Source organism: Lipotes vexillifer, unplaced genomic scaffold (genome assembly GCF_000442215.2).
Source record: "Lipotes vexillifer unplaced genomic scaffold, Lipotes_vexillifer_v1.1 scaffold824, whole genome shotgun sequence".
Classification (NCBI taxonomy): domain Eukaryota; kingdom Metazoa; phylum Chordata; class Mammalia; order Artiodactyla; family Lipotidae; genus Lipotes; species Lipotes vexillifer.
In genome coordinates, this window is record NW_006772197.1 from 261,931 (window position 1) to 277,124 (window position 15,194).

General features: G+C 36.6%; 1 protein-coding gene across 1 annotated transcript in view; it reads left to right on the top strand.

The window, feature by feature from the left end:
- The window catches only part of PRCP (prolylcarboxypeptidase), a 70,929-nt gene that overhangs the window by 34,165 nt on the left and 21,570 nt on the right, over positions 1 to 15,194 (top strand). Inside the window, exons 2-6 of the mRNA XM_007447361.1 lie at positions 2,577 to 2,717; positions 6,022 to 6,123; positions 9,140 to 9,321; positions 9,555 to 9,712; positions 10,408 to 10,580. Of these exons, the coding sequence (XP_007447423.1) occupies positions 2,577 to 2,717; positions 6,022 to 6,123; positions 9,140 to 9,321; positions 9,555 to 9,712; positions 10,408 to 10,580 (756 nt within the window). The remainder of the gene's footprint in view (positions 1 to 2,576; positions 2,718 to 6,021; positions 6,124 to 9,139; positions 9,322 to 9,554; positions 9,713 to 10,407; positions 10,581 to 15,194) is intronic.

The window sequence follows — 15,194 nt, forward strand, 5'->3', positions numbered from 1 at the left end:
TTTCTCTTGCTCTTTTTTACTTTTAGGCTTAGTGGGTATAATTGAATTAGTTTAAGTTAAATCAAGGAGTTGTGGCTCAGCTAACTCTTTATCCTGTTGCTTAGTTTACTACTTGGCCTAGAACAAGTACTTGGCCCATTCAATAGATGCTTGTTGAATAAGTGATTGAGAGAGTTAACATATGTCATGGGAGGGGTTTTTTTAGCACATGGACATCATTATTATATACCTGTTCCATACAGACTGCTTATTTTACTGAAAGGTAGATAGTCTTTATATTAGAATAGCTTGTATTTTAGGACTATATATGGTGATGATCGTGGACATTGGGAAGTGTGCATTAGGTGCAGTTTTGAGAAACTTGCATTTTGGGACCTCTGGTATGAATGTGAAGTATGCATATGTGTGTGTGTGTGTGTGTGTGTGTGTGTGTACATGGAGTGGTGGCAGGAAGTTCCATCTGTTTAGAATGGCCAAGGGAAATCTTACAAGATCTGGATTAGGTCAGAACCAGCTCCTGCCCCAGAGCACCCTGCATTCTCACTCCTGTCCCTCCAAAGCACTGAAGAATTCAAACACTGTGACCCTAAAGGCTCAGTGGGCTCTGTACTGTTGGGTGACTCTTTAAATTCAGATAGTTGTATATGAACTTTACCATATTATAGGGTTTAATAATTGTATTTTTAAATGGTGAGTTTATTAAGAGAAGGGTGAAAAAACTCAAAAAATATATTTAAAGTGCAATGTAAGCTTAAAATTGTGTCATTCTGACATGTTTTATATTGTATCTCACAAAGTCTCAGTATCCAGTGTGTTTTTTTCTCTCAGTGTAGATTATATTTTTTCCTTTAAATTCATTTTACTTTTTTATGCTGAAGTATTTTCAAGTAAATTATAGACTGCATGACGTTTTCTCTCTAAATCCTTCAATGTACAGCTGTAGAAAAAGAAAAACATTTTTTTATGTAGCCAAAACAATATGATCACTCAACAAAATTAACAAGTCCTTAGTCTCACCTAATACCTAGTCCATATTTAAATAACCCAGTTGTCCCTAAATTGTCATTTATATCTTGTTTGTTCAAACCAAGATAACATCTGGAATCATGCATTGCATCTGATTATTATGTTCCTTAAAATTTATTTAATCTAAAACAGTCCTTTTATCAGGATATTGCCTTGCCTTTTTCTTGTAAAATGTCTTACCATTGGATTTGTCTGATTGCCTCTTCAGAGTATCTACAGTTTGTTTTTCTACCCTTTGTATTTCCCAGAAACTGGAAATTAGATGTAAAGACTGGACTAAGCTAGAAGTCGAACTTTTTTGGCAAGAATTCATCATAGGTGAAATGTGCTTTGTGTTGTACCATGTGAGGAGATACATAATTCCTGCTCACACCACTATTAGTGATGCTAACTTTGATTACTAGGTTAAGGTGATGACAGCCTGATCTTGTGACAGTATTCTCTATGGTATTACTTTGGAAGTAATATGAATGTTCATTTTCCTGTCATCCGTTCTCCTAATGCTTTTAACCCTATTGGGTAATTCTTGCCTGAATCAGTAACTTCACTAGGGTTTGCCAAATATCATTTTTCTAATTCTGTCATTCCTTCTGCATTATCTGACATTTGGTAAAACAGAGCTCTTTTTCATCAACTGGGACTATTTGGTACCCTGAAATATAATTCTATTGGAAAGGCAGGTTAAATGTTGAGTTCTTTACTTTTTTATTTACAACTTCTAAGTGAGGAGTTGGTTTAATAAATAACTTAAATGGTGGCGAATGAATATTTTTCTTGCTTTTTCTCTTTTGATATCCTTATGGAGTAATGGATTTTCATGAATTGAACGTTTCAATCAACTACAATCATTATTCTTATGTTCAATTTGTTTTATGTTCAATTTATTAAAACTTTAGCCAATGATAGTCCTTTGTAGTTGTTTCCTATATTTGTTAGATATAACTCCATTAATTTTTGAGTGCTTCCTTGCACAGGAAGATGCATTGGTTTATCTCGTAGCTTTCTTGTCCCAAATGTCAGGCAGCCATTTCACTAACAGGCCCTATTCCTTTTAGTGGGGAATAGTATTAGATACCAAAATCCTGGCCCTTGGAATGTTAATTGTTATTGGGGTGACAATGTTTGTAGACCTTTTCAGTGGTCTGTTTAGTCCTTGAATTTTGATATTAAAAGTTTCAATAATGAAAATTCAGGTAGTAAGGAATGTCTGTATTTTAAAAATGAATAGGTTCCAATTAATAGGTTCTACTGTTTCATTCAATTTTAACATTATTGTTTTTAAGTAGCTACTTGATTTTATAATTGTATCTTTTGTCTTACACTGAAAATCTTGACCACCAATAACATTGCTTTATCTTAAAATATAAAGAAAATAATTTCAAAATAACAATATCAGTATTACTACTACTAATGAAACCAAGTGAAGTTTAATTTTTTTTGTGATTTTTGTAGCATAGATTGATTTTAATGGAAGAATAAATATAAATACTTGTTTGATATTTAATTACTTTCTTTTGAAATATGTCTTATCTGTTTCTTTTTTGTCATAGGTTGATCATTTTGGATTTCATACTGATAAAACTTTTAAACAACGGTACCTAATAGCTGATAAACATTGGAAGGAAGATGGTGGATCTATACTTTTCTACACTGGTAATGAAGGGGACATTATCTGGTTTTGCAATAATACGGTATGTGCAGATTTGTGAAACTCTGGGCTCAATTTCCTTTTTATTATGATCAACTGGAAAAAATCTTTTGCAGTATATATGACTGAGTATTTCTGTATTGTGAAGTTCTTTAAAAAATAACGAAAAGTGGGGCTTCCCTGGTGGCGCAGTGGTTGAGAGTCCGCCTGCCGATGTAGGGGACACAGGTTCGTGCCCCGGTCCGGGAAGATCCCACATGCCATGGAGCAGCTGGGCCCGTGAGCCATGCCCGCTGAGCCCGCGTGCCCGTAACGGGAGAGGCCACAACAGTGAGAGGCCCGCGTAATGCAAAAAAAAATAAATAAATAACGAAAAGATAAACTCACGAATAATAGAAAAACAGAAAAAGTGCATGAATAGGCAGTTCACAAAAGAATAAATACAGATATCCAACAAGCCTGTTCAGCCTTAAAGAATTACACATGAAAAGACTGAAATACTGTTTTTGGACAATTGAATTTTAAAAGATTAAAAAAAAAATCCCAGCTTATTTAATGATTGAACAAGGATATGAGGGAAATGGGAGTGGGAATGTTATGGCACATAGTTTATTATTATTATTATGGTCTCTAGAATGTGAACACAAGGGCAGGAATTTTTGTTTGTTCACTGTTGTATGCTCAGATCCAGGACTGTGCTAGGCATATAGTAGGTACTCAGTAAATGTTTGTTAAATGAATGAATTAATAAAATCTAAACAAAGTCAGTGCAAATAAGAAAAAATAATACAAGTTTGATTGTCAAATAGGACTGGACAAAGGTAAAACTGTAGCTATATTTTAGCTTTCCTGTTCTACCATTTTTCTTATATTTGTGAGGGTAAAAAAGTGTAGCTGTTATTTTGCTTCCCTGACTATATATTCTGTCATCTTTTATAATAATGCTTGAATCTGTTAACAAAACTTAATTTAGGAGGACACATGGAAGGAAGAAATTTTCCTTTTTAATGTTCCAGAGCTAAGACTAGAAAATGGCAACTTTCTACCAAAAAACTAGTCTGTGAATTACCTTAAAGTGAGGACTGAATCATATTTTCTCCACTGCCAATGTCTGGCATGGTGCTTGGTATTCAGGAGGTCTTAGTAAATGTTGAACTGAACTGCACTGAAAGCAAAGATATGAACCCAATTATACTGTGTTATCACATTCTACATTTCTGATTATTTCCTTAGGAATGCTAATAGTCTAAATATGTTAGTTGAAAATAAAATAATTCCCTAAGAGCTGAGGTCCTAGATATCTGTCTCTCTTAGATGAGTGACAGATGAAATCAGGACTTATTTTCCATCAGATTCCTGCTCTGTTATTCTGTGAAACAACTGAAGCTGCCTTGTCTCCCTTTCTCTTTCTAATGTGATTTCTCTTTTATGCCAAGGCCACGGGGCAGCTTCTCCTATCCAGTTATTTTCCCAGCTCCTGTTCTTTATCATAGGTAGACAACTGTTCCTGCCTCCACAGACCCCACTGCTCTGACAGGCACTGCAGCATAATTTAATAAGACTTGCTGGGAATCTCTGACCTCTGAAGTGGTAGAAAGGAAGAGCTACTCAGGGTAGGAAGAGTTCCAGGTACCTGACAGAGGCAGATCCTAGAAGGACAGATCTTGGCCCTTTCCCAGCCCTAGACACACCTTCCTTTACATACTAAAATGTTTGGGTTGCATATTTACATATTCTGGACATTTATTTATTGAGAGGCAGTATAGCATAGTGGTCAAGAGTGAAGATGTTAGCCAGTGATAAGATTTGAATTCTGGTTTTGCCACTATGCTTTGTGACTTTGAGTAAGTTTCTTATTCTGTGCCTTAGTTTTTATATATTAAATGGTTATAATAATGTCTAGTTAATTGAGTTGTTATGAGGGCAAATAAGAATTAGGAACTTAGAACAATGCTGACACATAATGTTATTTAATATTAATATGTTACATGGACCGCTTTTGAAAAATAAAACACCCTGAAATAGGTGCAGGTAAATAATCAATACAGTTGCTTCCTCTCAAACCCTGAGGTCAACTCCTCTGGCTATTTTGATGGACGATCCTTACCCTTAAGAAGCTCATAGTCTGGTAGGGTCAGACACACATGTAAGCAAATATTGCAGCAAAGTAATAGAGATCTATACCTAGCACAGTGGTGTTGAGAGGAGGGTGTGATCAGTAAGCCATAGTGGGGGCAGGCAGAGGAGGGCATCTTGAGCTGGTGTTACAGAATCTGTAGATTCATGGCAGGGAATGAGCAAGGTGTTAAGAGAGAAAATGGGGGTTATTGAAACCATCACAGATATCAGGTTAAATTCTCTGTCCTCACATGCATACAGCTCTTTTAATTGTTCATTTATTGGTCAAGACAAACAAAAAAATCTTAGAGGTTCTTAGTCTTTGTTAGGGAGCAACAGCTCATTAAAAAGCAATAATGTGCACAGGGAATGACAAGTAGTTTTAATCTGTGCTAAATCTAGTCGATTGAAGTTGGGCACCTAGAATGCTTTGTTAAGAAGGATTCTGAGGGCACAATTTGAGGTAAGTGAAAAAATGCAATGGTTGATTAATGACCAGCATTATGTGTGGAAATAAGGAGGTCTTACTGCACTTGATGGTTGTGTTCTGGAGCCAGATGGCCTGTGCTTGAATCTTAGCTCTGCCACTTTCTAGTCGTGTGACTGTCACAGGTTATTTAAACTCTTGTGCTTCGGTGTCCTTGTCTGTAAAATGGGTATAATCAAAATGCCTATGTCTTAGATTGTTGTGATAATTAAGTGAATACATATAAAGTGTTTAGAAGGGTATCTGACAAGTTATAAGCACTCAATTAATATTAGCTACGGTTAGCTACTATTTATCTTCATGTAAATAAGATTAACCGAAAACCCAAGGGAGTCCAATATGTTTATTTGTACTGTTCTCTTTCATGTTATAAATAAAAGTTATCTGTGAGTAGACAGATAACTTAGTTATCCGCAGCTCTTTCCTAGATTCTTTGGCACACAGTGCAATTTGAAGGCTATTTTAGACATAATGTTGATTCTGAGGCTAGAGTGTCAGAATAAGGAGAGTTGGAATGACTGGTAGTTGAGCAACTTGGGCTTATTTTTAATTGTTTCACTCTAATACAGTGTGAGATAGATGTGCAACAGTGAAACAGCAATTATATTGTTTACCTGTGGAACAAATATGAATTGTGCAGCTTCTCAGAGAACTCTTTTTGGTCCATTTCATGAGTTGCAAAGAGATTCAGACTTTTTTTCACGACCTGATTTTATCCTGTGAATTTGTAAATTCCTCCTAGGGGTTCATGTGGGACGTGGCTGAGGAACTGAAAGCTATGTTGGTGTTTGCTGAACATCGATATTATGGAGAGTCCCTACCCTTTGGTGCCAACTCCTTCAAGGTAAGTGTATTTTCTACTTTTAAGTTTAGAACATTTTCTAATTACATGTCCCACTGTAAGAAAGAAATGATAGCTTTAAGTTGAACTGTCTGAAATTTCAGTAATTTGTAATTAACCTTTACTTTTTATGTGGAATGATCAGCCTTTAACTCAGTGTGATGAGGCTAGCCTTCACCAGGCAAATCTTAGTCTATGGCTGCAGAGATTGGAGGGAAGCTTTTCATTGTTTAAAAAATGTCAGTAAATAATCCGCTTTATAAATTATACACTTAAATTATTGGGTCTACCACTGGAAAAAAATGTAATGAGTGTGCAAATGTTTGCTTAGTAAGGTGTTTTTGAATAAAATAAGGACAAATCATCGCTGTGATTCAGTGAGGCCAACTGGCCACTTGGATTCCCTTCTGGCTTTTCTGTTCTCACAAGGAGCTTTGGCCTCAGCCAAAGCTACAAATCTACACTTAATAAGCCAGGACACCTTTTCCTCAACTGAGTCACTCATGTACTACCCTTGTGATTCTGGCTATATGAATTTGCCATCTGTATTATTATTCACTGACTATTTTTCTTTAAATAGCTCACCTTTTTTTTTTTTTGGCCGTATGCGGGCCTCTCACTCCTGTGGCCTCTCCCATTGCGGAACACAGGCTCCGGACGCGCAGGCTCAGCTGCCATGGCTCACGGGCCCAGCTGCTCTGCGGCACGTGGGATCTTCCCGGACCGGGGCACAAACCCGTGTTCCCTGCATCGGCAGGGAGACTCTCCACCCCCCTGGGACCAGGGGAGCCCCTTTTTTTTTTTTTTTTTTTTTTTTAATGTGGACCATTTTTAAAGTCTTTATTGAACTTGTTACAATATTGCTTCTGTTTTACGTTTTGGTTTTGTGGCCCCAAGGCACGTGGGATCTTAGCTCCCCACCAGGGATCAAACCTGCACCCCCTGCATTGGAAGGTGAAGTCTTAACCACTGGACTGCCAGGAAAGTCCCACAACTCACTTTTCAAACTTAGTGTTATCTTAGTAAGGCTTTATGTACTATTTTTCTCTAAAATACATTGAAATAAAACAAGTATTACATTAAAAATGTTTGCTCACTACCTAAGATCATCATGCATACCACCGTTATACACATACCATGCTTTTGGAGAAATCTGAGTTAGAAATGATTTGGGTTAATCATTTTCTAGGCTTCATGTTTTGAAAGGACTTTTTATTTTTATTTTCAGAGGTTTTATTATCTCATGTTATAAATAAATAATAGTCCTTGTTTTATAAATGAAAAGCAGAGCAATTTGCTGATATTTGTTAGGCTACATGGGAAACTCTATCCTTTAGCTTATTATTTTGCATAATTATCTGATTAGGGGAGTTGACAGGTCCTGAAACCATTGGGAGGCAGTCAGCTTGTTGCAGATAGAATCATAACCTCCTCTCCTAGGTCCCTGTGGTTCATACGTTGCTAGCAAAATGGCGGTAAGGGCTGTCTTTGATATGCTTCCTTCCCTCCATGTGCTCACAGAATTTGTCAGTAGCGTAGGGGAGTATTACAGATATATTGTGAGAATTGGGAAAAAACTGCACTCAGCTATACATAGTGCCATGAAAACTGGAAGTAAAGAATAGTGACAGACAATGAGAGAGAAGGTAAGAAGCCAGAAAGCATACATCTTGGATAAGAGGGAAGGTTAAAAGAGTAGGAAAGAGGAAAGATGGAACTCTGGTTCCAAAATATACCAGGTGATGGGAGTAGTCAGAGTGGTGAGACTGAAGTATGAAGGTCAAATAGGATAGTCTGATATGGGTATGTAGGTGTGTTAGTTATCTATTGCTACATAACAGTTTACCTTAAACCTCAGTGGCTTAAAACATTTATTATCTTACAGTTCCTGTGGGTAAGGAATTAGGAGTGGCTCAGCTAGGTGGTTCTGTTTCAGGGCATCTCATGAGCTTAAGGTGTCAGTTAGTGCTTCAGTCATCTGAAGACTTGAGTGAGGCTGGAGGACCCTCTCTGCTCATATGGAAGATCCACATGAGTGACAAACTGTTGCTGGGTATTAGTAAGAGGCTTCAGGGTATCCCCTCTTGGGTTTTTCTAAAGGCCTACTTGAGTGACCTTTTGACATGGCAGCTACCTTCCCTCAAAGTTGACAATCCAAGAGAGCAAGGTAGAAACTGCAGTGCTTTTTATGACCTGACTGCCACATTCTATTCGTGTTAGAGCCAAGTCACTAAGTCCAGCCCAAGTTCAAAAGGAGAAGAATTAGTTTTCACCTTTCTCAGCTAAGCAGGACTCTCAGTTCCACCTCCCTATACTGCAATGAGGAAATTCTCCCTAGGTAGAGAACTAGATGATCATGGAACTTACTTGTGGAGTATCCTTCTCTTAGGGCTCAAAGTCTTGTGTTGCTTGTTTTCCAATGTCTGAAAATAGTTGTTCCGTAGGTTGCTGTTTTTCTTTTTTTTTTTTTAACTCCAATTTTATACTTGTACATCAGGCAGGCTGATTTGTTCCAGTTTTTGGTATGTCAGACATAATAATCATCTTTCTGATGAGGAAGGATGAGTTTTATTTTTACTGATGATTCTTACTTCAGTTTTCCACAGGGTTTAGTTTACCTTTGCCTATATGGTAGCCATTGTAAATGTTTCAAGATTTGAAATAAAATTAGAATAGAGTAGTTGTCTGTTAAAATTAGTATTGTATTCTATCACATTTGTTAACTGTTACTTACAGTTTGTCTCTGCTGTTTCTACTACCTCAACAAGGTCTTTGGTAAATAGCATTTAATAGAAATTACATTTGAATGCAAAATACATTATCTTCTTCCCACAAACTTAAAGTCACTTTTTCATGAGTTTAAATCAGCATTGCTATTGCTTTGACTGGGCGTTTTAACTCAGTTGCCTAGAAATTCTATTTGGAGAAAAGCTTATCTGGCTTTTTTCTGGATCTATGCTATGCCTAAGCTGCTATTATGTGCACATTTATACCCATGTTCTTTGTTATTTTTCTTTAGGATTCCAGACACTTGAATTTTCTGACAACAGAACAAGCTCTGGCTGATTTTGCAAAGTTAATCAAATACTTGAAAAGAACAATCCCAGGAGCTAGAAATCAACCTGTCATTGCCCTAGGGGGCTCTTACGGTGGCATGCTTGCAGCCTGGTTCAGGATGAAGTATCCTCATTTGGTGGTTGGGTAAATGCACTTACGTTGGATGTGAGCACTTTCTTAATTGTCAAGGCAAACGTAGGGATTTGTTTTGGGTAAAACATGTTCTATTCTGTTGTAGTGAGATTTTTAATTTCTATTTCATTAACAGCTGTTATTTTTCTCACCATTTTTGTTCAATATAAGTTTCAATTTTAAAACTTGAATTCGATGAGTTACATTTTTTTCTTTTCTCCTTCCTTGGACTTCTTACCATTTAGAGCTCTTGCATCCTCTGCCCCCATCTGGCAGTTTGAGAATATGGTACCTTGTGGTGTATTTATGAAGATTGTAACTACAGATTTTAGGAAAAGTGGCCCAAATTGTTCAGAGAGTATCCGCAGGTCCTGGGATGCCATAAGTCGACTCACAGAAAAGGGTAAGCTTTACTTAAGAGAATGGAATCTTGGGATTTTTTACCTTTTAAGTATAAAATTTAACACTTCCCACTTCCTAAGTAAACTTTTTATATATTTAATTATAACGTATGTATTTAAGTATAACATATAGAAAAGTACACAAATCAAAATACACAGCTTGTTGAATTTTTGCAAGGTGAATATATAGTGTAATCAGCATGCAGATCAAGAAATCCCCTCAGAAATCCCCTTAAGCCCTTTTCAGATACTACCTCTGCATTTATGAGGCTAATCACTATCCTGCATTCTAGAACCATAGATTAATTTTGCTTGCTCTTGAATTTTTTAGTAATCAGATTTGCATAGTATGTATTTTTTGTCTCTGCTGTCTTTTGCCCGGCACTGTCAGATAAATCCATTTGTTTTATTTAGTTGTAGTTTATGCATTCTCATTGCTCTATATGTTCCATTTGTTTATTTACAAAAGGGAATGATTTAGAATACTAATTCTGGTAAGCTTCATGAAGATAGGCAACTTATCTATCACGAGATTAACCAGTTCTAAAAATATTTTGTTCAATGTTGAAAAAGCATTCTTGGAGAAACTGTATAGAAGACTGAGTTTTCTAAAATACCAAGTGAAGAATGAATGATCTGTAAAGCCCTTCTGTTGAGCAGTGCTTATTAGATTCCAACAATTTGATTCTATTCTCAGGTACTGGCTTGCACTGGCTTTCTGAAGCCCTTCACTTATGCACTCCATTAACAGAATCTCAGGATGTTCAGCGTTTGAAAGACTGGATCTCTGAAACCTGGGTGAATCTGGCAATGGTGGACTACCCTTATGAGTCCAACTTTTTACAGCCTTTGCCTGCTTGGCCTATCAAGGTAATAGGAAAATGTCCTTTCATCACTTTTAATCACATATTTCTCTCTCTCTCTCCTTTTTATTTTTTTTCTTTTTGGTGCATTCTCTGACTTTCAACATCAGAGGAAGTCCAGTGACAAAGGGGCTCTGAAGTTAGTCAAACCTCAGACCTAGGCAAATCCTGGCTTTTGTCACTTTCTGGTTCCTCAAACTTGGACATGTTACCTAGCTCTTCTGAACCTCAGTTTTCTCATTTGAATAATGGAGATAAAATGCAGAGATTACAGAGTTGTATGAATTACAACTCTTAGAACTAAGAACCATCTCTTAGAAATAAGACCAATAGTTGCTGTTAATGGAATAATTACTATGTACCAAATTCTGTGCTCTGCACTTCATATACACAGTTTATATATGTGAGACACATAGAGCTATATAATACATGGTCCGTGCTTAATAAATCGCAGCTGCTACCAAAGTGCTATGATTCAGTCAACTGCTAACACATTCTAAGTGCTACATATATCATAAAGGTGTGATCCCCACACATCAAGGTAGAGTGGAAAGAGCACTGACTCTGGTTCCTTGTTCAGAACTACCATTTACCAGCTGCGTGATCTTGGCAAGTCTGTTCTCTTCTTGGGCCTCCGTGTCTTCCTCTGCACAATGGGATAACAATACCTATGTTCTCAATAGGGATGTGCTGAGGATCAAATAAAATATTGGATGTGAAAACACTCTGGAAAATTTAAAGACACTTGACACAATAAATTTTAAGGTTCTTTTCATGCCAGAATTCTTTATTGTATGTGTTCTTTTTAAGCATTCCTTTGTAAAGAGCATTCCTCTTAGATTTAAAAACAAAAGCTGGCCAACTTGATGGTTATTAAATTTATAGAATACAGCAGACTCTACAGCTAGAATGAATGCTGTGAATGTAGATAGAATTGGTAATACAAGAACCAGGTTTCAAAAGCACTTTTAATTTAACTGTCCCTTTGAATTATTAAATGCACACCTTGTTTAAAACTTTGTAACCTAAACAGACCAAGATCATTTGCTATTAGAGATATTTTTCTTCATCTAAAAAGTAGAATGACCAGTGAGTATATTGCACATAGCAAGCCAGAGGTAAATGCATATTGAATTAAATTGAATTTTGACAATACAAAGTTATTTTAAAGAGCAGATCTCTCTCATGGTAAGAAAACCTAGATCAAAATAATGAGAAAAAAACTAAATCCAAACCGATTAGTCTCCATAAATGTCTATGTGCTAATAATGTCTTATCTTTCTGGATTATTTTACTATTTACAAAGCACTTTCATATATACTATCTCATTTAATCCCCACAAAAATACTGTGGGAAAAAAGAGTTATAATTCCAGTTTTATGGAGAGGATATTTAAGCTCAACTCAGAGGTAGTGGTAGAGGATATTTAAGCTCAACTAAGAGGTAGTGGAAGTGGGATTTGAACTCGAGTCTACCATTGTTCAGAGGCTATGATCTTCTCCCACATTGCACTGAACTAGAAGACTTGACTGAAGATTTGGGTAGATTGCTGGCCACAGTGTGACAACTATCAGATTTAACTTTGAACTCTGTGTACAAAGTGAGAATTACATTTGCATCTTTATGCCCACTTGGAGAACAACTGAGTTGTCAGATGATAAAACATATGGGCAATTTCCTCATTACTTAGAATAGGTGTTGGCAAACTTTATGTGTAAAGGACTATATAGTAAGTATTTTAGGCTTTGTGGGCCATGTAGTTTCTGTCACAGCTACTCAACTCTGTAGTTCTAGGAGAAAGTAACCATAGACAATATTTAAATGAATGAGGAAGACTATGTTCCAACAATACTTTATTTATAAAACAGGCAGTGGGCTGGCTTTGGCCTGGGGCCTGTAGTTTGCCGCCCTGACTTAGAAAAAAATGCCAGAGGAATACAGCTTTTTAATAGTCATTTGTTTATGATTTGGAACAGTGAACAGTCTAACTCGTTTTATTGCCGCTTCTTTAATGTTCCTTTTGAGATATTTTGCTGTTGAGTCTTAAATGTAAATATATATTCTATCCTATCTCTCTCCTAAATAATCACTCAAAATTAGTGGAGTATATCTCAAATATTTTGTCATCTGTTTTTGATTTAGCACAATCTTTCTTTTATCTTTTGTGTACATATATATTTTAAAAGTTTATTTTTAAGGCAAGATAACTTTGTGTCTTTGCCTCACAGTCACCTTTCACTTCTTTTTTTTTTTTTTTTTTTTTGTGGTACGCGGGCCTCTCACTGTTGTGGCCTCTCCCATTGCGGAGCACAGGCTCCGGACGCGCAGGCTCAGCGGCCATGGCTCATGGGCCCAGCCGCTCGGCGGCATGTGGGATCTTCCCGGACTGGGGCATGAACCCGTGTACCCTGCATCGGCAGGCAGACTAGGACTTGTTCTTGTCATTTTCTCCAGTTAATATTTTTTTACCAACTTTATCCTTTCTTTTGACATACTAAGGAATTCTTGATTGCTTATGATATATTTATAATTCTGTTTCCTGCCTGCACCCCACCGAAAGTAATCTCTCTTTGACTTTTGCTTGAGAAACTTCCATTGCCTACATCTATCTCTAATTTTATCCTATCTGATTTCAGAATTTTTCCACTACATGCCTCTCTTCCCAACTCGTAGCTTCAGATCACTTTCTTTCACTGTTCGTTCTGTTTCTCCTTTCTTGACCCCCTCTCTGTTCTCCCAACCCCCTAATCCCTGGAACACTACCCAGTTGGGGACTGCTCTTTCACTTGGATAGTTCCATTTAACCAGGACTCCTCCTCCCTCTGATACACTTCCTCCTTTTTAAAGAGCTGACAAACAGTCATCCTTTTCTGAGCCTGTAACTCAGGCTTAGGATGGTGAGATAATATGTAATAGTTGGGTTATGAAAAAAAGCAGGTGATTTCCAATTCTGCCTGGACCTTTTACAGTTCTGAAGTATCCACATGCAGCAACTGAATGCCATTTTCCATGTCAACTCAAATATCATTCTTTCTAATTTATCTTTGAGCCATACACACTCAGACTCCATTTGCTTTTGTTTACTGTTAACAGAAGCTGCAACATTCATGCAGAAATAATCATGGACTTGGCTGATAGAACACAAGGAATAAGAGAAAAGGGAAATAGAAAACCCCTCTGTCATTTGACTGCTCTGTCAGCATAAAAACTGCTAGTTCTCAGTTCTCAGCTTAATGACCAGTTTTAAAGGATACTGTAGAGTTTATCTATTTTGGAATCATTTTTCAGCTGATAACTCACCAAATCTTTTGGCTTAGCCTCCTGAGCATGCACATAGATACAGTGAAATAATAAGATATAAGATGGAAAATCTCTTCCGTTTGTCTTGGTGTTTGATAATGTATGCGACCTCTCTGGGTGGTTTAAGCGGTTTAGGTGCATTCTATGAAAAGGGAGCTTTTAATGACAAAACTAATGTGATTATCTGAGTGAGGGTGAGAGGCGTATTGAAGCCTTAGAGAAAGAAAATCTGTTAGAAAAGCTGAATGTATCTGCTTAATCCTTTCTCTAATGTGGATGGACCATACTCTCTGAGAAGAGATGGGTCTTTTTTTTTTTTTAAACCTATCTTCTTTCCTTCTTCTTTAAAAACATTTTCTTTGTCTTCTTTTTCTCTCTTATTCAAATGCTTATCCTCATAGGTACAGGGACACTTAAAGCTTTTAAACAATTCATTATCTTCACTTTCTCTGGTGTACATGGGTCAAAGAGCAGAACCTAAATATTTGGGTACAGAGTTGATTAGTTTGGTACTAAGATTACAATGTTCTACTATCTCCATAATTTCTACACTCTTTAACACAGAATTATTAAAATGGACCTCTTATGCTCTTTTTACATTTTTCCTGAATGTTCACATTTGTTCTAGGAAGTAGAAAGTGAATTAAGTCTGTCCATTTCCTGAACCTCATTTTGCTCTACTCTTTTACAGTTTCCTTTTCACTATTGCATAATAAGAAGTTTTATAATTTTATATTGCCACAGAATCCCTTCTATCTAAGTTTCTACCTAAAACAAATAAACTTAGAAAAATATAATCTAAGAATAAAAAAATATTTGTTTAAATAATTAAGCATGAGGCTACAGGTATGTTTAGGTACTGTTCGTGTTGTTATTTGTCTCATATTATAACTTCTAGGTTGAGTGTGTGTAGTGTACTGGTTACAAATGGAAGCTTCAGAGTGGGTCTGAATTTGAATCCCCGTTCTGCTACTTCCTGGCTGTTTGACTTTGGAGAAGTTTCTTAACCTCTCTGTGCTTTAATTTCCTCAACTGCAAAATGGGGATAATAGTAATTATAATGCTTCTTAGGGTCATTATGAGGATTTAATAGGACCTGGTGTATGGTAAGCACTAAGTTGATGCTAGTTATATGCATATAATTGTTATTATATGATGTCAAAGAGACATTCGTATACCAGGACTTTGTAGCCAAAGTTTGGGTTCAGAACTTATATTCACAGTTTTAAATTTGTGTATCTGTAGCAGACCTCTCTGAGTTTATTTCCTTCCCTGTGAAATGCAGATGGTTATTATATGTTTCTCCCTGGGTCATTGTAGG